We start from the raw sequence: 24,914 nt of genomic DNA on the forward strand, positions 1-24,914 counted from the left end.
GAAACACTCCTCCAGGTCCTGTCACTCGGTGCTGACGTGCTGCCAGAGTACAAACTCCAGACAACCCGCATTGACAAGTTCACCATCCTCCACTACAGCCCCTTCAAAGCTGTGTGGGACTGGCTGATCCTGCTGCTGGTCATCTACACGGCCATCCTCACTCCCTACTCTGCTGCTTTTCTTCTCAATGACCAAGAGGAGCAGAAGAGGCGTGAATGTGGATACTCCTGCAGCCCTCTCAACGTGGTGGATTTAATGGTGGACATCATGTTCATCATTGACATCCTCATTAACTTCAGGACCACTTACGTAAACCACAACGAGGAGGTGGTCAGCGATCCAGCAAAGATTGCAATCCATTACTTTAAAGGCTGGTTCCTTATAGACATGGTGGCAGCAATCCCCTTTGACCTTCTTATCTTCGGCTCAGGATCAGATGAGGTATGTCATCTCTAATGCATATATTTTTTTTACCTGTTTTTTTTTTTTTTTTTTCCCAGGGAGCTTTACTGCACATCAGCTCTGCCATGCTTGCACTGTTATCCATTTACTAAGTCCAGACTTGTGCCCCTGGGCCTCTACTTAAAGCCTGAATCTTTCTGTCTCGGCTCTGAAAGGATTACTTTAAATTGCATGTTTGTTTGTTTTTTTTCTTTTTTTTTCTGTTTTTTTTTTTTTTTTTGAATGGTCCTCATTCTAGAATCCATTTACACGGATTAATGGCTTACCAAATGGCAATCAATGATGCATTTATGTGAGGAGCAGGCCAACAGGGCTGTGTGCACAGCTTACATGCAGATGTGAGATGGCCATTGGTAGGCCGGCTGCCAGGCCTGCTGGCTTGTTTGTTGGTAGGATATGTCCCCCTCAGGCTCTGGATCCACTTCAGTGCTTTATCGTGCTTTGTAGGCACTCCATTACACCAGAAAAGCTCCTGATTATAAACCATAATCATCTTTTCCACTGCTGCTGCTGCCGCTGCTGCTGCTGCTGCTGCTGCTGCTGAGTCAGTTCAGTGAATGACAACAAATCAAAAAGAAAATGGACGTTTGTTTCCCTCACAAGACAGTGGAACGAATAAATCATATAACGTCAAATTTTCACAATAAGTTGAAAAACATATTTTTTTGCTTTTTTTGCCCCCAATGCAAACCATGATTATTTGACACTCGTAACTTGATTCATTCAAACATTAACTGAAGGCAAAGGCAAGTCTTTTCCCTCTCAGGTCTATAAAAAGGACATCATATAGTGATAACATGCTGATGCACTTGAATTTATAGCTCTCCAGCTTATGATTTTTCAGACTGAACACGCAAAGTCCCGCTCAGCTGCTTTCTCATTCAGAAAATAAAAGCGACTGAGACAGTGGCAGATGGTTTTCACAAGGCTCATTTAATTTAGCAGCTTAATAAGACGGTTTTAACCTACAAGCGCTTAAGTAAACCTTTTGATTAGTGCAGGGAATATATTTTAAATAGATTTCAATCAATGTCTTGTTGCTTTTTAGCACAACTTAGTTGTTGCCAGAAGATTGAACATACTGTGAGACGCATTATGCAAAATTGGCATCAAGCTGTGTTTTGTCAATAATAATAACTTTTAGATGGAAAAACAAAGGATTTATTTCAAGCTGTTCCACCGTGAATGTGGAGGAAAAGAAGCTGAGTGCTTTGTCCCGACTTGAACCCCTAAATGTTAGACAGAGTTCCCATTAGAGAGGAACAGACAGAGTGAGAGAGGCGGAGGGGGCGTTGTAGTGCTGCGCAGCTGGGTTACATAATTGCTTGTGCAGGTACATTTAAGACTTAATTGAACTTTCATTAGATTGGAGAGTGCAATGTGCTTGTAGGTTTAACCAATAGGACATTTTAAAGGCCAACATTTCTTTTTTCATATTTGATATTTAGGTTTTTATAATTAGTTGATGATGATATTTCTCAGAACAGTTGTATGATGGGTGTCTTAGAGTTTCCATGTAAAGGCTCGAGTCAAATAGTGGACTAATCTTCAAAAATAACCACAAAATGCCTTTAGAAGAATAAAAGGCACTTTATTCTGTTATCTTTGGTTGTCAATAAAAACAAAAGTTAAAATGAAATACATTGTCTTGAAGACCCAATTGTTATGTTAATCCTTAAACTGGAAATAGACGTGTCATTGCTTTAACATGTCATTATGAAGTAAATGTGGATTACACAATGTAATGGCTGCAGAATAACGACACCATCACGTTTAACATTGGTTCCCTATAAGCCTCACTTTCACCGTGCCATTCTGTCTGCCACTGGGTACAAAATCTCCCGGGAAAATAAAGCTGACTGGTGATATAGTCAAGCTGGCAGCTTGGCACCATTTCTGTCTGCTTTCATGTCTCCATCACAGACTAAAATGAATGACTGAACTCAAGTTGTTTTCCCTGTTGGCTGTTTGTAGTTGCTACTCTGAGGGAAAAACACTGCCAACGATAGTACCACTTTAAATCAGGGGGGGGGGGGGGGTAGTTGTCAGTTTCTAATTCAAATAAAAGTTGCGGAAGAAAGCGGAACGCTCACAGTAAAGTCAAATGTTTTATGTTATACTGAAAAAAGGTTGCAAATTATGCCTTCGATCAGGTTTTATTGACCCTGCTTTTTCCAAATTTCTGCTTTCGGCACCATTATAACCAAGAGATATAGGGTCAATAAAGCAGAACAAAAAGATTGGTTAGTGGTGCGCTTTTAAAAGAACATGTAAGAAAAACCCAGTTACAAACGGCTGTGGAGATGTGAGTCTCTCCAAAATAAACCCACTGTGAACAGTTACTAACGGCAATGCACAATAATGCCTGGATTCAAAAATAGTGAAATTAGCATTTATAACTGCAAAATAAATAGAATAAATAATTGAATCAAATAAATAATATGGCAAAGTGCAATATCCAAATGTCAGAAGATGCTTTTTGATAAAGGTAAAATGTGTGAAAAAGATCAGCTTTTGTTTGCTACTTAAAGTGACTACGAGGAACTTTTAAGTGTTTATGAAACAGTCTTGTGATTCCTCTGATGATTATAAATGACCTGTAACAGCAAACGAAACCATCAGTGAAAAGACTGCTATTTTTATATAGTTATTGTTAATGCCTGTGCTCGGGTCCGTTCACATATATCACATATAAAATCACATATAAATACATTACCTCATCGCGATCCATCCTGCGGTCTCTCTGTCACTCGCTTCCAAAACAAATGCACGAACATGTCCCCGGCACGCGTTAGCAAAGATCGTTACAACAGATCGCACCGCTTTTGTCAAAAACTGAAAGTTCCTTATAGTAGCTTTAAAGGGGCGTCATGTAGTTATGGAAAAGAAATTCAAACTCAGAGTTTAGTATTGACTATAAAAATATGGTAGTAATAAATAAAACAGAATAAACAAACCGTCCACAGAGGAGAATAAGGTCCCTTAAACAGTGTTTAAAGCTAGAAGGGTGGCAGGGTCCGCCAAATATAAACAAAGTCAAACTATGTTGTCCTTTAAAGACAGTTTGTTTATTTAGTGTGTTTAGGCATGAAAACCAATCAATGATTTTTATATCTGATTGATTAAAATATATTCACCAAAAATACATAGTGCACCTTTAATTTCTGTCAGAATAATCACAATATGATTTTTCTCTGTTAAACAACTTTAACGTAAATGTAACTTCAACTTCATGAAACAAAAATTAGGGGAATGATTAAAAACAGTACTGACTCAGTAGTTTGAAAAGAGACTCTCTGTTGTTTGCGGACATTGACTTTGTTTTCAAAGGCCATTCAGTAATTGTCAGGTAGATAAACGACCATATTAATCGGACAGTTGGTTAGTGTTGCTAAAACCCTTCTTGATGACACAGAAGCAGCAACAAACTCCCAGGGTGCCACTGAGTGAGTGTTGCTGCCTGTTGGCTGTTGAATAAATGAGGATTTATCTATTTGCTGCTGCTATCTTCACTTCTCTGTTCATTTGCCTTTGACCAAAGAACTGTGGGGAGTTGCCACTACAGTCGTTACCTCCGTTTGTGAAGTGCACTTTCATGATTTGTCACCACTTTAGATTAGTTTTTTTAAGAAAACAAGTCAGAGTGCACTTCAGTGGGAGATATGCAACAAAACAGATTGTTTCTTGATGATAGCATTGCGTGACAAATGTCCAATACTGAAATTAGATGCATTCTGTGTTGTTAGTGTAACATATTAACATTCAATTTACTCCTCTACATTTTGTTTAGACCACCACGCTGATTGGCTTATTGAAGACAGCGAGGCTCCTGCGATTGGTGCGTGTAGCCAGGAAGCTGGATCGCTACTCTGAGTACGGCGCTGCAGTCCTCATGCTGCTCATGTGCATCTTCGCCCTCATCGCTCACTGGCTGGCCTGTATATGGTACGCCATCGGCAATGTGGAGAAGCCCTACTTGGAGCACAAGATTGGCTGGCTGGACAATCTGGGTGTGTCCATAGGAAAGAGATACAACTACAGTGATCCTAGCTCCGGTCCCTCTATCAAGGACAAGTATGTCACAGCACTTTACTTCACCTTCAGCAGTCTGACCAGTGTGGGCTTTGGAAATGTTTCTCCAAACACCAACTCAGAGAAGATCTTTTCCATCTGTGTCATGTTGATCGGCTGTGAGTATGATATGGACTTTCTATTCTCTTTATTCTGTTTTTGGCTGCAGCAGAACTCGAAATGGTTTAAGGCGTAAACTTCTTTTGATCCGATACGAGGCAGATTGTGTTTACAGCAAAATTCATTCAAGTTAACAGTGTGTCTCTGTGGGAAACACATCAAGCGGTCTGTAGAGTGTAGCTCAACTTATTTATTCATCACTTTGTCTTTTTTCAGCCCTCATGTATGCCAGTATTTTTGGAAACGTCTCTGCCATCATCCAGAGGTTGTACTCCGGTACGGCCCGCTATCACGCTCAAATGTTACGGGTCAAGGAGTTCATACGCTTTCACCAGATTCCCAACCCACTGAGGCAAAGGCTGGAGGAGTACTTCCAACACTCCTGGACCTACACCAACGGCATCGACATGAACACGGTAAATAAAATGAATCACCGCCGTCATCTGCCTGCTACTGTAACTGATATATAGAAATACTGTATATGCAAGATTCTAAAAAAAGTTTTCTTTCTCTTGTCTGCTTTCATCTGGATTAACATCTCTACATTGGTAAGAGCAGGAGGTAGGCCTACATATTTTTTATTTCTTATCATTTTCAAGGTTTAATTGGTAACTGCTTCAGCTCCGTGTAAAATAACAACCCCACTGTCCTGACGGTGTCAGTATTAGAAAATTCCCTCTCTCATGTACACTCAAAAAAAATTGACCGATGTAAATAGTCTATAATTTTATTACATGAGTTCAATGTAAAGAGTCACATTTAACACAAAGGTTTTCTATCATGTGGAGTCAATGTGAATAAATTCAAAAACTAGATGTGGGATTTATTACAGGAAACGGATTAATCCATTTGAAATGTGTTGAAAAATATTATGTTCATGTAGAAGTTCCCCTCACCTGTATATGTAATAATCGAATAAATGCGTCAGGTTTATGTAAAAGTCTGCATTCATTTAATTTAATTTAAGTTATTTAATTGATTCACATTAAATCTACATTATAGAAAAACTCTAAATTCTAAAACTAAAATATGACCCTTTACCTTGTCATAAATTAGATCAAAAGTGTACATGCAATCAAAATACTTAAATGTGCATTATGGACATAGTTTTGAAAGAAAGAAACTCAAACTCAGAAAGAGAAATTTATATGTACAATATAAATAAGATAAAAACTCATAAATATCTGTAACTTGTTGTAATATTTCTATTATAAACAAGTTGAGAGGGGAATTAGGTCTGTTTGAGATGTCAGATGTTTTTCTTCCCCGTTCTCTTGTTTTCTTCTCTTAATATTCCTCCCCCAAAATGACATAGTGCACCTTTAAAGTCAATGTTTTGTTGTTCGTTTTTTTTAATTCATGCAATTTATCAAATTTGTCTTGTTGTTATAGTATAGTTTTATATCTTAAAGCAAAGAAATCAGATTAGAGAAAAGTGTGAGTATGAACAAACTACCAGCATGCACTGAAAATAAAACTAATCTTGCTCGATTGTTTTTATTTTATCTGCAGTAATTGTATCAGTAGCGTCACTTGTTAATTTGTGTGTTCTGCTTAGCTATTACTTTTATGTTCAAGCAAATATTTTGTAATTGTCCTAAATTTGAGAGTATAACAGAGCAAGGCTTACAGCAGGACTTCATTCCCAGGTAATTTAGCAAATTTTGGTAGAAACTTAAACATAAATCAAGATTAAATGTGCATTTATTAATTAAAGCTATTAATTTAGCTCCTCATCCATCACTGTAATTTACAGATCCACCCACTTGAAATATTCTTCTAATTAACAGCAATCTTATAACGATGAAGTGGCATAACCATGTAATATGTTATATACGCTATAAACGAGAGGGATAAAGCATAAAAGTTGTGATCATTTAATGCATTTGCTGGTCAGAGAAGTCTGTTTTTCTACTTTAACAAGTTATGTAATAATAATAACGCAAGCAGTCAGTTCTTTCGTTTAAAGTGGATGCAAAAGTCAAATGGATTTAATCCCCGCTCCTGCAAAATGAATGGATTTAGGGTATAAATACGGCGGCGTCTTTGTCGCTTGCTTTTATCACACAATACACTCTCTCCTCACTTTGATATTGTGTGTAAACCAGTTCAAGAAAAGAAAGAGACGAAGCCAAAGCTGAGCAGGCATTCTGCAGTGTGTTTACCTCAGGGGGGGCGGTTACATAAAACCAGGTGGCAGTTATTTTTATATACTACATTTGTTATGAAAATCCCACAAAATCAGCAAAGGTTACATCTGGGTAGAATTTATATGAATACATCTTAATAAAGAAACATGATAGTGGCTGCTCTTAAGATGTGATATCCATCTGTGTTTATTAGTCTGATGCTCTGTAACATGTTTGTTATCATCCCATGTCTTTATCTCTGTGTGTTTGTCAAGCCCAATAACAATGTCTCTTAGCAAAATTGCACTCACCTTAACACATCTGCTGCTCACAGCTTCCACCGGGTTGCTGAATGATCATCTAAATGCATCTGTTTAAGGCTATCAAACCCCAACTCTGGGCATTTTTCTCACATATTTCTGTCTGCGTCGCAGGTATTAAAAGGTTTTCCTGAGTGCCTGCAGGCAGATATCTGCCTTCACCTCAACAGGAATCTTCTTCACAACTGCAAAGCGTTCCAGGGAGCCACCAAAGGCTGCCTGAGGGCCTTGGCCATGCACTTCAAAACCACTCACGCCCCTCCTGGAGACACTCTGGTCCACAGCGGCGATGTGCTCACCGCTCTCTACTTTCTATCCCGCGGCTCCATTGAGATCCTGAAAGATGACATTGTGGTAGCCATCCTGGGTAAATACAATCCCTCCATGATTATGTGGGGCATCATCATGGGCAACCGTAGAAGTGGGTGCTGAATTGATAAGAGACTGTTATTGTGACAGGTGGAGGAAGCTCCGAAGTTTGTTTTTATCTTCTTTGAGCTAAAATATATTGTTTCCTGTTCGACCTTGTCCATCAATCATACCATGGATGTAACGGCAGTCTATTCTCAAAACCTCCTCAACTTATCACAGTGAGGTGAACAACTAAAAGTCACCTCCCTGTTGTACAGAAGATCAGATCGTGTGCTGAATGTCAGCATCAAACCTGTTGAGACAAAAAACAGAACTCTTGTTTTGGTCTTGAATAAGGAAATGCGGGGTTTAAAGGTCCATGCATGAAGTATAATTCATCAGCAGTTGTTCGAGTTGTACAATGAAAATTGCCAGTTTAGGAGGTATTTCCTAATTTCATTGTCCTACTTATGCTAATACGATTGTCTTTTGACACGTGTGAGCTCATTCTTCACTCGCCAATGTTGTCTAAACACGATTAACGCTTTGCCTTCGTCATGCATGCTTCGCACAATGTGATTCAGTGCCGGCTTGTCGCATTATCAGACTTGCTCAATGAAAAGAGCTCACCTTCAAAATAAAAGTTGTGCATTTTTGAAACTACATAAATTAAAGGTAAGCTATGTAGTTTCACATGGCACGTCTTTCAAGATTCAAGATTTTTGAAAAAGTTTATTGTCCATTATTGGATGCAATAATGGAAATGTGTCTTTCGCTGTTGGATGGCTCATAAAATACATACAGTGCATATAAGAATGTCAAATGCTCTAAAAGATAACACAATACAAGGAGTAATTTTATGTAGTAAAAAAGTTGAAACCTTAGAAGATGATTTAAAAAAAGAAGAAGAGAAGTTCCGCTTTATTTGTTTATGTCTAATGCAACAATTAAGAAGGCAAAAGAAAACGGTATTAGTACAAGTAGGAGAATTAAATTAGGAAGTACCCCTGAAACATTTTTCATTATACACCTCGAACAACTACAGATGAATTATACTTCATGCATGGACCGTTAAAGTCATATTATTCCGACCCAGTGTTGGTTTTGTGAGTTTCATAGTCAGTGCTATCAACATGATAAGATACATTTATTTGTTTAATAGTTGTTGTTTATAGTCAAAGAGGAAGCACATACAAAAAGGTCACTCTGATACCCACATGTGAATTATTAACTGAGCTTCACTCTGAGCAGGATGCTTGATATTTTCAAATATGTGGAGATGCCACTGTCATAATCTCAGCAAAGGATAGGCAGTGCAGTTTCCCAGCGGACACGCGTTCTTTTAACACAGCGATACTTACACGGAAGCTCAGCGTGACTCGTGTGCACATCAAAGAATTAACTGTTATAATGCGAGTCCTTAGGTGAATAATTTTCAAGTCATTACAGCAGCTAAACCACATCATGTTCACACATTTTGACAAGAGTGGAAAGGTGCGCCTGCCGCCCCCCCTTTCCTGTCCTCTGGGCAAACAGGGCTGCTCAAGTGGCAGATTTGAGACGCTGACATTTCTATTAAGTGGCTGCATGAAAGGTTGTTTGGCAATTTCAAAGAACACGGGGAAATAGCTGCCACTTTTTTTGACAGCATAAGGAAATGAGTTAAAGCTGTTAAAAAGAGATTTTAAAAAAAGGGCAGTAAAAGACTAAACTGATAAAAAAATAAATATCCTACGTTAGGAATATACTGAATACTCATTACTCTTATTAGAATAATGAGTATTTGTCTTTTTCTTCACGGGTGAACCACAACCAGGTGCTACAGGCCAAGCCTGGATTAAACTTGCCATTATTCATGAGATGAATGCTCTCCACAGCTGCACCTGACAGAATGGGGTATAAGCTTAGCAAAAGCTGCTGCATCACACAAAACCAATTATTAACAAACACACGGGGGAAAGTCAGTGATCTCATAGACCCGCCCGTTTATATTCGATACAAACATAACACTCCATCAGCACCATTTGGCTTCAATTTGTTGGGAAAATCTTGTTGCTATGTGTGTTACCACCGAGCAAACTGCCCCAGCCTCTGACAAGGCAGAGGTCAGCTGATAGTGCCAAAGCATTCTCCTCTTATAATGAGTCCGACAGGGCCACTAGCATTGTTCCACAGGTGAGGAATTAGTCTCTCACACTTCAATCCAGGCTAATGACTATCTAAATCCTTGTGCTGAGAGCTGCATGTGGGGCAGAGATACAGCACTCTGTGTGAGGCTGTCCTCAGTGGTGGAAAGGTGTCCGGTGCACGCTGTGAAAGGCACACTGGCTGCCAACATATCATATCCCTTTCTCCCGAACCCCTGCTTACAGTGTTGGCATTTAGCGAACCCCGGGTCCAACAAAGGGACTTCTCATCACTACCTCTACACCAGATCTCTTGTAATTTTTTTAACCAAAATGGACCCTTATTTCAGCTTTTATTCCCCAGCTTGATGGGAGGGATTTCACGTCTTCCTGTAGGCTTGCTGAAGAACTGGCTTCATTATGCGATAGCCATTATCAACACATTGTTTTGCCTTTGAAGTGCACAACAAGTGTGTCAATCATAATCTAACCCTCCTTTGCCTTAACTTCAAAGTTGCTTTGAGTTAGCAGTTATTCCTCAGCGTAAATAATGGATCAAAGATAGAAAGACAACTGATGCATGGGCCTTGGGAGAACATCTACGCTGGGAGGAAAAGGCTGTTTGATTTTCATTATCCACAAAAACAAACACGTCTGGTGCCCTTTAGTGCGAGCCTGAGAACTGTGAGATAAATCCCTATAGATATCATGACATAAATTCTTCTCTATAACATGCATGACTGCTGGTAAATGTCACTGCCAGGACATCTTTGCCCTATCCCAGTGAACCTTGCATGAAGATTTATTGTCTCTGTGTGTGTTGATATCAGGAAAAAATGACATCTTCGGAGAAATGATCCATCAATTAGCCAAGCCTGGAAAATCCAACGCTGATGTGCGAGCTCTGAGTTACTGCGACCTGAGCACCATTCAGAGGGAAGACCTGTTGGAGGTGATAGACATGTACCCTGAATTTGCCGACTTCTTCTTCAACAACCTGGAGCTCACCTTCAACCTAAGAGATGAGTCTGCAAAGGTAGACTATATTACACTGGTGCTATGGGACCTATATGTTCAGTTGATTCTGTTTAACAAGCAGTCACATTGTTTATGACTACAAGCATCAACTTACTCATTTCCTGTCAAACTAATATGTGCTTAGACCTGACCATCAGCATGTTAGTTATCATCATTTGATAGTTTGTTGGAAGGTAACATTACAATGTAAAGTCCCATTATATAGATGCCACAATCTTTATATTGTATGTAGTCACATCTTAAGTTAGCTTATGTTAGCAAAACGGGAGCAAACATATATAGGTTAGGGAATGTTACAATGAACAGGAGTAATTTGCATCCGTCAATTGCAATAAACTATATCATTGTCATTTTAAGACCATTTCATGTCACTGATAAAATGAAAATATCATAGTATAATAATGCAAGTACTCTCTCAAAGAGCAATGCACTTTAATTCGTATATACTATATATATATATATATATATATATATATATATATATATATATATATATATATATATATATATATATATATTCTAAATAAATAAAATGTAAATTAAAAACAACCAAATAAAATGTGAAAAAACATTTATGCGCTGGGCCTGAGTCTTACACATTCCCATGGAGTCTTACAACAGGCAATATCGAGGTCAGCACAAACAGCTGAAGTGATGTCCATATATTGATTAGCCAATAATAAATGTACAATAGGTTGATGACATAATTATCATGAAAGGCTTAACAATGGTAGTTAAGACTACATTAGATTTTACTACACTTAAAGCTATTTCAAATGAATAAATATTGACCACTAATCGTGTGAGTGCATTGATTCTAATGCTCGCGTTGTTGCAGCCCTCAGGCTCCCAAGACTGTGATTCAGATGGTGAGGCCAGTAAGAGCACTAAAAGAAGGATCTCCTTCACACAAGATCTGTCGAAAGGTAAGTAGGAACTAATGTGCACAGCCTCTTTCCGCATGATTTGTGGCTGCAAATTTGTTCATTGTTGTTGCTCACTGAGAACAACTATTCCATGTGGAATACAGTACAGTGTTATTCCACTGACTGCTGTTGATTGCCGTTCTACAGGGGATAACAAGGAAGTAGTTGGTGAAATTGGGAGGGAGAGGGAGTCTAACTCGTGCCTAAAGAGATCTTCAGAAGCCCTGGGTCCCTCTCCACCCAGTGCCGCGGTCCTGGACTCAAATCTTGTTGTCAGAGACAACTTGGAGAGACGACCATCTTTTGAAGGTAATATATTTTGTTATATTACCTTCCATTCCAAGAAGGTAGGCAAGGAAGGCTTTCTACTCCAAAACAGACAGTTATTTTGTCCTGAGTCTCAACAGTTCAAGTTAAATGGTGGAATTACTCTAATCACATTACTAAATAGCCAACGCACGATCTGATATAGCCGAGTTGGTGTTGTTCCCAGAACATCATACATCACTATGTTCTAGGACAGTCACTAAAACTGATCAATCACGCTATTGTAATGTCATAGTTTAGCGACTTGGGGATAAGACCGGAAAAATACACACATGGGAGATGTTCTTTTTTAACCCTAACTATATTTTCCTAAACCTAACCAAATATTTTAGTTCCCTAAAACTAACCAAATATTTTAGTTCCCTAAACCTAACCAACTATTTTGATAGCCTAAACCTAACCAAACAGTGGCAGAAAACTGTAAAGACACAGTAAATAATAAGTGAACTTAGTGTAAAAATAATGAATGAACTGTATGATAATATGTTCATAGCAGGATTCAATTCCCAGTTTCCCAATTGAGAGTCCTATATGAAGCCCACTCAACCAAAAGGACCCCATACGCTGTTTTTCCGCTTTTTAAGTCAAGTTGACATAATGGTCCTGAAACAACATTAATCATGATGTTCTCGGATCAACACTAACACAGGGATATCAGATAGAGCGTAACAAACCAAGAATGTGCGCTTGATTATATTTTATTAGCCAGCATGCCGGTCTCATCAAAATGAAACAGAATGCTTCTTTTTCACAAAGTGTTCATGTTGGTGTGGTTGGTTGGCTGGTACCACAGCACTGGGACATTAGCCATTCCAAATTAGGGAGAAAAAAAGGAATACAAAATGCAATGGTTGAGTTGAATCACATCAGTAGCTTATTAATAATTACTTTCCAATTATTGTACACAGTCATTAAAAGCCGAACATTACAAGCTTCACAGAGCCAGATTTTTATTGCATCTTATTATTCTGCTGTTCATGTTTTTTTGTCCAACCTTGTACATATCAACAACAGCCATTTATGCTGACCTATTTTTATATGATAGACAGAACTATGACGCATGCATACATCAGAGAGAGTTGATTCAACTGTCCTGTGATTTCCGAGGTCTTTGTCAGGGCAGTCTCAGGTGTCTAATATTCACACATTTATAAAGCTAATAATCTTTAAATACATACAAATGCAATAACGAATAGTCTCTTAACGGAGTGACTAAACCAGTATGTTTGATATTAGTCTGCATCTTCAATGAAACAGAATACAGAGAGTGGAGATTCCAAATTTATAGTCTCCGTTCTTTTCTCTGAGGAGTCTGGCTCCGAGATCTTAAAATACGCTGCAATAACTTTCTATGATAAGCTGATATAGAAATGGCAGGATTTTGTATGGGCATAGCACACCCCACTGACAGGTCTGGCAAGTCAAGTAGTGCAAGACAGCCGGTTGGGGATATGGAAGGGGAAAAAACCTGAGTGAAAGACAGGAGCTATTGTTAATCTCTACTGCTGGACGTGTGCAGAAAACAAGGTAGCACGAGTGCAAAGGTAAGTACCCTGCATGGTAAAGGAACATGAAACATTAAAAAATCATCCTCATGTCCATATGGTCTTTGTGAAGTGCAAACCCACCTGCACAGACTGCTGCACCAGATAGTGTAATCACATACTTACCATCTCTGTGTTTAAAATCACAAAAGAGGCTCATATCACCCGACTGCAAGCTGAATCCTAACATGTGCTCCGGTGAGATAACAACAGAGTTAGTTTGCTCCTGGAAAACACTGCGTTAACAAATCTCTCCAGTACAAGAGGGCTTGATGAATTACAACAAAGAACCTACACGCAGCTCTCCTGTAGAGATTAATTACATTCTATTTTAGTCGAGTGGTTTTTTTGTTCAGTGATGACGTTGTTCTGACCCACATGTGAGGATGTAAAGCATGCGTGTTGCTTTGGCTCTCCAGATCTCTGCTGTGATAAATGGGCCTGTAAGAAGCCTACGGACTTCCTGGATGAGTCAGCACAGTTCCAGGAGCTGAGAGAGGACGATAATTCTGCCAGTGAAATCACGTACGGAGAGGTGGAACAGCGCTTAGGTCAGCTTCAAGAGCACCTGAACAGGTACATATTTCTAAAGTTGGTATGCATCCTGATTTAACTGTCATAAACTATGAGTTACTCCAGAATGGGAAGTTTATTAAACTGGTAAGTGACACTTGGATGGAATAAAATCTTGCCTCACGTCAGGCCACATGCAGGATGCTTACACATAAAAGCATCAGTGACAATAATTCAATAATAAACTAATAATTCCTCGATTTAAGTACTTTAACTATAGACATTTTAGCTGTGAATTTAGAAGATTTAGCTGATGATACTGTATAGATAAGATTTTAAGTGTAGTACGTACAGTATTTTAGCATTATTGTATTGTAACATGCTGATTTTCAGGTTTATAATTTTATTTAAGGTTACTACTAAAATAGGTTTACACGCTCTAATGCTCAAAAAATGCATCAGTTTTCTCATACAGCAACACTGTATTCCCTCTCTGTCAGAAACGCTCTGTTTGAGCTCCTTTCCCTCTCTAAGGCCGCCCTCCCAAATACCTAGCCTGCTCTGATTGGTCAGCTCACACACACCTGAGCCAGCACCGCTCACCGTGACACCAGTCGGCTCTGTCGTGTTCTACTGTGATTATAAGCATAGATTATGCAAATGTCTGACATGGTGACGTAGTGCGATGTCAAGAATACAGTGAATTAAGGGCGAGGCATTTCAGGCACGTCAGGAGCAGTGTTTTCTGTGGGCGAGAGGAGCTCCCATTGGCGTGGACTTTGGGCTTTTTAATTTTCAAGACCTTTTACATGCACCAGAACAAAAAATGCATAAGAGGTCTCCTTTAAGTAAATTATCTAAATGCTTCCCCCACTTCTGTTTGAGGAGGTAGCCCACTATTTTGGGAAATCGGCTGAAACAGTTAAAACATTGGCTTAAAAACTAAATGTGGTGACTGTCTCAATGACTGAAATATTATCCTCTAAGTCTTTCTCTTGCTGAAGTGCATGGTGCATTTGTTGTCTTTACCTGAAATAACTAACAATAGATGCACCATTATTGTGTATTAATTGCTCATAAACTCGGTCAGCTACAACAAAAAGAGCCAGGAGGCACAGTGGAGTCATGCGCATGTTATATTCTGCTGTGCTTCAACACAGTACAGTCTGCTCTTGGTTTTAATAATGGAATGCATTATACACCGACTGACTGACTGTGTTGTTCGTCATTCAAACCCACAGAAGTTTATTTTAAGTTTGAGGGGAGTTCCCAAAGTTCCCACAGACAACACACAGTCGAGATTGAATTTTGTGAAAAATGTGTATGAACTGATGCAGTGGGCATCTACATTCTGTAGCTTTACTGAAGAGTTGGAACAAGCACAAACAGAAAATATGAAGGTAACCGGGCCAGGCAGAGTGGAAGAAGATCACATTTCTAGTTTTAAGGTTACTTATGTTATATGTAAGAATTCTGCATTAAAATGTCTAAAAACAATTAGACCGTTGTTATATATTTTGTTAAGTTGTGTACGGACATTATCACAAATGTTGCTGACAACAGTGTGTGAGGAAGGAAGTCTGGGAATGCGACTAAGTGAGTGAATAAAACTAAAACCTTACTGCATCCATGAACATTTGTGCCTGAGTCACATCAGTCACGAAGCAGGTTCACTCGTGTTTGTTCGCCCCAAACAGCCAGATTACTTTACTGTACATTAGCCGTAAGCTAGCAAGCAACGACACTCAGAGGGTGTGTGTGTCTGTATGTTTGCTTTCAGGTCAATCACTAAACTCAGCACTCACCAGAGAGTTCGGTTCTCTCTCTTCTTTTCCCCTTACCTTTCTGTAACATGAAGTACAGTGACATTTCTCCAACATTACAGTAAATGAACACCCAACAATGGAGGTCACCTCCGTGGATCGTTACTGCAGTCAGGTTGATAACTAGGAGTGAAGATGAATCCACTTTTTAATCCCAGAAGTTGAAAAGTATTATCTGAGCTCTCCTCTTGTTGCTAAAGAGCTCGTTATCAGAGCATAATCCAATGTGATTTGGAATTTTCACCTTTGGTTCAGTTTTTTGAGGAACTCAGTAACAATTATGTTTTATAAAGTTGGCTTATTACTGTAAATAGCTGAGTAGCATTTCTTTTGATTGAATAGAAACAGGCTACATGTGTCCATCACCTTGTCTCTACACTGCCTCTGAGTAAAAGCAGTGCACATTTTGGCCGAGATAATAGAAATCTGACAGGCCTATGCAGAAATTTGTTAAAGCACCTTATTAAGTTTTAGTTTCTGATCATTTTCTGAGGAATTAACACAATTTGAATTTATCATTATTCTTATTAATTATCCTACCATTACAGTTTCAGTTTGCGACTTAATAATTATGGAGTGCTTTATTTTTTAAAGTTGTCACCTCCCACACTGCTAAAAGTAAGCTACACTTCCCACCGCGATCACTGGCAATGGGTAGTTCAATTGCCAATGCACACGAGTAGGTGGAGGAAGGCAACTAGCTGGCAGAAGCTGTTGTCGGACTCAGAGTGGGCGGCTGGATCTACTGGAAGCAGGATGTGCCACTGTAGAACCGGAACATATCAGACTTGAGAATGGATTGGTACAAAAGGTTTGTTTGTACGATTTTGCAGAGTAGTGATCAGAATCCAAGACTGTCTGAAATGTATCTGCAACAAAAGCCACCTTTAAGCTAAACTCCCCATGATTTAAGCGATAAATATTTACATTTACTCGAACTTTCCGGAATGAGTGTTTCATTTAAGTCTCATTATTTTCTGTGGCGGAGAAACACATTGGCCATCGTTTTAACAACACACCTGCAGCCAGCAGGCGACCTGAAATAGACACACAAATGAACAGCAGGTGGTATTTTTAGCTGGAATTATCACAGAGAACCAGAGACAGCAGTCTGAAATACTGGGCAGGCTTATTTTATTTAGCACAAATAAGACATTTTATCCACTGCACTCTACCTGACCTTGTTTTTTCCCCCTAATGCTAGCTGGCTGCAGGATGAGCAGCACTTCTCTGTCATTTTGTATATTTGTGGCTTTGACTAGTCTGAAAGGATACGACGGGGAGAAAAAAAATGTTGGTGCAGCGTTCTCTACGGAAAAAAATCCTTATGAATAACCAAGCAAAATTCACTTTGCTGCACCTGCTTTGTGTGACTGCTTTCACTTTATCCCTCATCAGTCAACACCTAGTCAGCAAATGCCGCCTCACTACAGAGAGCAGCACAATAAACCAGGGACAAAATATTTGAAGCTGTCTGTGTATATTAGAGGGATTTCAGGTAATTAAAACGTTATTTAGCATTACCCGAATTTGCCTGATGCCCTATATATAGAGCTTGGATGAAATCTACTCATAATTAGATTGACCAAATGAGTGTGATACAGTCATTTCCACAGTAAACGCTGAATTCACACCTCCCACACAAAGCTCATTATCACTCCTTGCAAGAGCAGCGTCTTTCGTCTACTACTCAGGCTGAATGTGTCCCTGTGCTTTCAGGATCTCTTCATTTGGCCACCGAGGAGCACAAGCTCCATCTAGTGCTCAGTGAAGCACAACCGAGTGTGTTTTCATCCATTACATGATCAGACTTGTAAGAATTAGGCATTCAGCTGCTCTTGTCTCGGATCATCTGTCCGTCTGACTTTCTAACTGTTGTTTTTCTGTTCTTTTTCAGGCTGGAGTCTCAGCTGATGTCAGATATTCACACCATCCTGCAGCTGCTGCAAAGACAGCCGACGCTGGGACCTCCAGCCTACAGCACTGTGACTGCCAGTCCGGACTATCACAGACCTGCAGTGAAGGTTCAGCCAGTTGCTCTGACTGCAAGCCATTTCTTCAGCCATACAGGAACTCAAGTAAGGAGGTTTTAGGAGGCAGAGGCGTTGCTATTTTTAGACATGTGTACACAAAGCATTGCATCAGCTGGCTTTTACAGTCACCAATCACTTTCTCACCAAGTCATCAGTGATTTTCAGGGAGACAATTAGGCAGTCTCGTGCTCTTTTTCATAATGATTTGCTCCGACCTGTTTCACACCGTTACTGCTGAATGTTTTTGATTGATTGTCTGCCACAGTGTTTGGATAATCACAAGAAAGAATCATTGAGCCACTGTCAGGTTTTTGTATGACTGACCTGACTCTCATATGTGCAAAAATAGCAACAATAACACCATAAGGGTCAATACAGGCTGAAACAAGTAGTATTGTAGCATGTTTTGAATTGAGTTTTGAATTTGTAAATATAACAATAATTTATGTTTGGCCAGGGCCATAATTAAAATGTATGTTGAGGGGACACATGCCCAAAATGTCCTCCCCAATACAGTGACATTAAAAATATCAATTAAAATGTAATGATAGGTTCAGGTTTAGGTTACCTTATTTGTACACGTAGGTAGATTTGATTTGCACACTGTCGATTTTAAAAGTTGGCTTTACTTTAAAAAGGTCAGGAAACCGATTACCTCAGAAGTAAAGCAGACTATTCAGTGTAAGTTGTTAGAGCGAAAAGGTTTTGAACAACTTAAAATTATTAGTCTACTTTACTTGGTAATTTTGAGGTAATTGGTTTCCTCAATTCTTTCAAGAACACTTTGATTTTATGCTGCATTCAAGGCATTTATCTCGACACTCATTTTTCTCAACAACAGTGCCCCCATAATCATGACTTAACTTAACAAATTGCCATGATTATTGCTACCACTTCTAGTATTACTATGTACTGCAGTTCTGCATGTGGTTTGTCCAAGTGGTGTTGCCACTGCTCTGGTTTGGCACACCGTAAATTGTAAAAGTTGGCTTTACTTGAAAAAATCCATGAAACTGATCACCTCAGATTTACAGAGTAGACCGTTAAATTTAAGTTAAACAAGCCAAGAAGTTGAAAGTAAAGTCATTTTGTCAGATTTTATGGTGTACAATCAATGCCAAACACTTTACTGTCTCTCTATTTCATTACTTTCATACGCATAAAAAGTGGAAAATTGGAATCTAATATAAGTGTTCGGCCTTGCGTTTGTCAATTCTCATTCAGTTCTGATCCTTTTTATTTTTACTAATAGGTTAAACCGTTTAGAAACTAAATATTGAATGACGAGAAAATGTTGGATGAATGAACCTGATTCAGTTTCAGAGTAAATACAGCTAAATATATTCCAGTATGTTAACTGTATTCTGCCACTCTTCTTCTTAGGGCCCCAGCCTCAAACTGGAGATGACCGTTGAGGAATCCAAAGACTCTCTGTCGAGCTTGGCCAACGTGAATGCACCCATCAAGGACAGCCTTACAGCACTGCTTGTACAAAGACATACAGAGCCACAACAACAACAGCAGCAGCAGCAGCAACAGCAGATCACAGGGCATCAACAGTCTGCATTGCTCCTTCTTCCAACTGAAACCTCCTCCATCTCCTCCTCCTCTTCCTCTCCATCCCCTTCTCATTCCAACCTCAACACCACTGGACTCCACAGACCTGTCTCAGACCCAGAGTTTCCAAGGCCATAAGCCTTTCCGGCAGCACAGTGTTCTGATATCTGGGTTGTAATGCTGTAATTACTAAGTAGCAGCTTTTTTATCAGCATGCCGGCACAGACATCTGTATTGTTGATTTGCAATGGCTTGGTAATAGAAGTAAGATGTTTGTTTTATTTTCTCATTATGCATGTGGGTAAAATACTGTTCGCTGCAGTTAACAGTGTGTGAACAAACTGTTTTCTGCAGTTATCAGTGTAATGATAATGGTTACATATTGTAACAGCTTCTATCAACACAGAAGCCCTCTGATGGATTCTTTTGGCATCATTGCTTGTCTATTCACAAACTCAATATTTACATGTAGATGCCCCAGCCAATCAGGGCGAGCCTATTCAACCACACACAGAGTGGAGACAGCATTTCCTCAGTCACTAAGTCTTCAGGGGCCTTATTACAGAAAAATGTCTGAATCGCTCGACCTATCTTAACTTACGTTTCAAAGATACAAATCTTTTTTCCCCATTATAGAAGCACACTTTTCTTGTCGCTGGCTAGCTATATATATATACACCCATTAATACATGGTCAGGGAAATCAAGTGTTAGCTTCTCAAACAGGCGGAAAATAGTTCTAGCTTCTCAAAAAGGCTAACAAAAGTCTAAGCTTCTTCAACAAGGTAACAACAGTGTTAGCTTCTCCAACATGCTAACATCTGTATTAGCTTCTCCAGCATATTTCAGTGTTTATGTTGTTCCCCATCAACAATGTTTTTGTCATAAAGACCTTAATTAGTGGCATTTATTTTGTATTCAGGACAGGGTCTATGCCATCCTAACTTACGATTCCTAATTTAGGAGATTCTTTAGCTTGGTCGGTTCTGTAATAGCTAAATCTCATTCAAATGTTTTATTTTATCCTAACATAAAATAGGATTATTTCCCAACAGCAGTTACAAAAACATGTTTTTGTAACACTAGAAATCCTAAATGTCATCCCAAACTCAGATACGATAGGATTTCAGACTTTTCTGTAATGAGGCCCCTTCTTACTAAATCCGACTTAATCAGCAGGAATGCAGGTTAAAGGGTTACACCTGGTTGTGAAAGATGAAGCACTACAACACCCAACTCTCTATGTCACTCAGGCTTAGTACTCTAATGGGCTCTGAACTGCTGCGTGTGACTCTGTTGCGACATTTTGCACACAGTTGGTCACTCTGGGCTGGGATGAGTGGGCAGCAAGGCTAGAGGCAGAACATAATGAACACCACATCTGTCCCGCTGTTCGCAAATGGGGTCTCTGTGCACCAGTCTAACTACATTTACAATTTTATTCATGAATGCAGTAAACAGGCATGACAACCTTGACTATTTGAGAGTATGTGTCCTTCCTTCCATCAAATTGCAAGGCAAGAGGAGCTGATTGACCTACCTCACACTAGACGGGTCCAAATGTCCAACAGTCTGGGCATCACTGCATCTCATCATGTGGGTTTCTTCCACAGAGCTGGGATTAGTCTGGCTTCCCAACACAGAGGCCATAGTCACCACAGCTCACCAGTCTGTGCAGCAGATGGAGGATGACGAATCAAACCAGGAAGGGCATGCACCGTATGACTCAAGCCAACTGCTCCTCAACATCCCAAGGCGAGGTACCTGTGGGTGCTGAGCTTGTTAAGGATCAGTGAGGGACCAAAAACAGGGCCCCATGGCCAAGACAGGAACTCAAAAACCTGTTCTTTCTGGTTCAGGAGGAGGTGAAGGTGAACACACCACCACATAGAAAGTCTTATAACTTTTTCTGAGCAGGGGCCAGTAGAAAGGCAAAAGTAAGTCACCTGACAATTGGAAGTCAGCAATCCTCAGCTACCAGTACTCCTGTGCAGAAAGGAAAGGAAAAGAGGACAAACATTTTTTCCAGGACAAACACTGCCAGGAGAATTCCTGTCCATCGACTGATAAAAAGTTAACAGCGATCATTTTTTTGGATAGGAATTTGCCAACAACCCTGTCAAGCCTTTCCCGCCCTGTCATGCCTGCGGTCTAAGGGAGCAGGTACTCCACCCCTCACTGCCAAAGCGGCCCAAGAGGCAGAACAACACAAGTGATCACTCAGCTTCCAAGACTCCAGTCAGAGCAACAGACAAGTAGAGATGTAGAGATAGAGGACAGGACTAAAGGTGGTAAGTGCTGGCCAGCATGCGGTCCAGCACTGTCACCAAGGCTTGTCCAGGTAGTTTGGGAGTGCAACCTGAGACTTGGAGGCAATAATGTGAGCTGAAGAAAGGAACCACTGCTTTGTCTGTGTCTCATTGTGCATGTATGAGTACCTTAAGCATGATGAAAGTAATGATGACAAAGCTGTTTCTCCTCCGGTTGCTGAGGTTGTTGGGTAGCACCTGCCCCTTTCAACTAGAGCAAACCAAGCCCTGGTTCTGGGCTGGTGCTGGTTCAGAGTCGGTTCAAACTGCCTACCTTTTAAGAACAGGTTGTCTTTTCCACTGTCGAGTCACGTCATTCAGTCACTGTATAACCCTAACCCTCCAGTTTCCCACCATTGCTAGGAACAGCAATGGCAGACGTTGATTCCTTTCCTTACATCCAGACTTGACTGGTCCTCCAACCACCGTTGCTTTGATCAGGCGTCCATAGTGCAAATCTTTTGTTTGTTCTCCCGTGGATAAGTGAGAACATGCTACACTAGCTCTGGTTTTTAAAAATGGTGGTCAGAAGCAGTTTAACTTGCGGTCACGATAACCCTGCCCCCCAGCCCCTGACATAAGCGGGTGTTGGTGCTGCTCTGGAACCAGTTTTCCTGGCCAAGAGCCATTTCTTAGCTGTAGAAACTCAAAGAACTGGGTCAAGAGTAGGCCCTGGCTCTGAACCAGCACCTGAACTGTCTTGCTCGAAAAGGGGTAAGCACTGACAAGGCCAAAGATGGAAACACATGCAACCGATATACTCCACTGGAACTGAAGATCTTGCCTGAAACTGGACACATGGGAACCCTTTACAGTTGCTGATGGATCTGATCACTGCTGTTAGAGCCTGTTAGAGTCTAAAGCCTGTGTGCGATACAATCAAACACTCTGAGGGCCTGAGCCCGCATACAAACTGATTATACGAACTATTTTCTGCAGTTTTTAGTGTAATACAGCATTATTACAAAGGTGTGAGAACAGTTTTCTTCTCCTTAGTTGTATGCCTGTCTTCTCTGAAGTGTGACTCAGGGGTTATGGACAATTGCACTGCAATATACAGTACAGTATCAAGTATACTGTAGGTTTCTTCTTTAAACAATGTGCATTATTACTGCGGTCACTGATGTGCACCTACTGTACAACGTTAAGCCAACAGAATACACCATACATGCTTGTCCGGGCAGATATCACAACATGCAGATATAAGAGTATTCTGCTGTTATCCCAGAGCTACGCCCCCCGACAAACAAGTATGATGTAGGTATTTCTACGAGGCAGTGCATGCGTTTTATATCTATATATTTACTGTTTTGCACTGCTTTATCAGCCCAAAGTAGCACATGACAATATACAATGATGTCAGCATATTTGTGTATTTTAGGATGCACTTAGAGGGTGGGTTTGATGGAGAGGGAGGGGATTTGGGGGGAAAACGTGGAAAGTTAGTACTTGCGCATAAACGGGCCCCAGAGAGGGTCGTGTGCCTATACAACCAATCCAAAATGCTAAGTCAGAACTTCATGTATAACTAAGCATCAACGATTCAGATCGTTTCCCTGTACTGTTTTTGTTGGCAATGTACATTAAAGTAAACATGTTGTTAGATAATTGTTAGAAAAGAAGTACATCATATTGCCAGATGTAAAGGAAAAAATGTATTTTTTTTAACTTATATGAGAAACTCTTTAGCAAAACAGTAGTACATATGTTTGTTTTGAAGCTGTGGGAGCAATAAATGAGAACACACTTACGGCTGAGTCACTGGATTTCACTTCAAGTTCAAGTTGGTGTCCAAATGAAAATACTGTTGCTGCTACTACTGAATTGTCCCGGGGGCTTGGATTGAGCAGACGATGAAAGGACATATTATCTTTCTGTCAGTGGTAGCAGTGGAGTTATTGGGTGGGTTTGGGTGGTGAGCTGTTGTCTGGAAGCCACAGATATTTTTAGCTGTGCCCCTGATCATGTGATTACATAACAAAAGTCACCTCCACTGGAGTGAAATAATGCATTTTATGCATATCTTTGAGGTGATTACATATAAAATTGATTGCGGATATGTTCTTGATTGTTGCCCTTGGAAAAACAGAACTAGGCCTGGAGTTTATATTACTAAAGCAGTGGTGAGGGCCCAAACCACAATCAGAAAATAATCTAATGAAAGTAAAATTCTTGTACAGAAAATTTTACTCAGATAAAAGTAAATATAATAACTACCCTTAAGCCCCTTGAAGTGAAGTAACTTCAAATGTGATGTAAGATTTTCCCTCTCAGGGGAGTATTGTAAAGTTGCACAAAATTAAAATACTCAGGTAAGAACAAATAATTCAACAGGGTACTTAGGGCCCCACTCACCAACAAGTCTTTTTAATTATTTGTACTAATAACAATGGTAAAGGTGTCAGCTGTCCCTGCTCTTACAGGTGCAACATGAGAGTGAAATTAATCAATCAAGTCTGCATGTGCCCACAACAGTCCTGAGAGGAGGCCTCATCACCCACGAGTGAATACGCCTGTGTGAGTTGTAAATGGGCCTTTAACGTCCTGCTTTACTCCTCTGCGTAAAGTCCTAAAATAATTTCACATCTTCAGAAAGAAAAGGTCTGGAGTGGAGCTTGTTTTTAACACGCATTGTCAATGTTTTTTTAAGAATTTTGGCATGAAGTAGACGGCAGACATTTTGACTTGTCAAAGCAGGAAAAGCAGAGGTGTGACCAATAGCATTAACAACAGGGCTCCATTCTATTAAGTGTCCCAGTAAGCCATGTCTGGAACCAGCTCACCTAAATGGAATGCAGCCATCATGAATGTTATGAATTCCTGAGGTACTGAGGTAGGACTGAGGTAATGCAAAAGTAACGGAAAGTAATCAAGTTACATTATTTTAATACCATGATGCTCGGATTACATTCCTGACTACATTCTTTAACAGGTCATTAATAACTTTATTGACATGCACTTTTAAAGTAACCCTCCCAAACCTGCTTGTACCTCACTTGAGTATTTCCATCTTCTGCTACTTTATACTCCCACTGGACTACATCTTGGCAAATACTGTAGTTTTTAGGCTATTTGATAACTTTAGTTACTCGTTACTTTAAAGGATTACTGCATCAGAGCCAGTGGTGCATTTTTAAATTAATTTATTTAATCAGAAATCAGTTTTTTTATAAAATCACAGATTCCAATAATCAGATTTATGCTGAATATTCAATGTGACAATAGTACATACATGTACAAAGACAAGACTTTACAAAAGTTTTATT

General features: G+C 39.8%; 1 protein-coding gene across 1 annotated transcript in view; it reads left to right on the plus strand.

Annotated features, from left to right (window-relative positions):
• Nucleotides 1-19,478, plus strand: part of LOC141002402 (voltage-gated inwardly rectifying potassium channel KCNH7-like) — a 43,677-nt gene extending 24,199 nt beyond the window's left edge. The window contains exons 6-16 of the mRNA XM_073473722.1: nucleotides 16-441; nucleotides 4,253-4,652; nucleotides 4,870-5,069; nucleotides 5,212-5,214; nucleotides 7,217-7,469; nucleotides 10,410-10,615; nucleotides 11,456-11,543; nucleotides 11,691-11,852; nucleotides 13,834-13,990; nucleotides 17,648-17,828; nucleotides 19,167-19,478. Coding sequence (XP_073329823.1) covers nucleotides 16-441; nucleotides 4,253-4,652; nucleotides 4,870-5,069; nucleotides 5,212-5,214; nucleotides 7,217-7,469; nucleotides 10,410-10,615; nucleotides 11,456-11,543; nucleotides 11,691-11,852; nucleotides 13,834-13,990; nucleotides 17,648-17,828; nucleotides 19,167-19,478 — 2,388 coding nt within the window. The remainder of the gene's footprint in view (nucleotides 1-15; nucleotides 442-4,252; nucleotides 4,653-4,869; nucleotides 5,070-5,211; nucleotides 5,215-7,216; nucleotides 7,470-10,409; nucleotides 10,616-11,455; nucleotides 11,544-11,690; nucleotides 11,853-13,833; nucleotides 13,991-17,647; nucleotides 17,829-19,166) is intronic.
• Nucleotides 19,479-24,914: the final 5,436 nt, after the last annotated feature.

Source organism: Pagrus major, chromosome 9 (assembly GCF_040436345.1).
Source record: "Pagrus major chromosome 9, Pma_NU_1.0".
Classification (NCBI taxonomy): domain Eukaryota; kingdom Metazoa; phylum Chordata; class Actinopteri; order Spariformes; family Sparidae; genus Pagrus; species Pagrus major.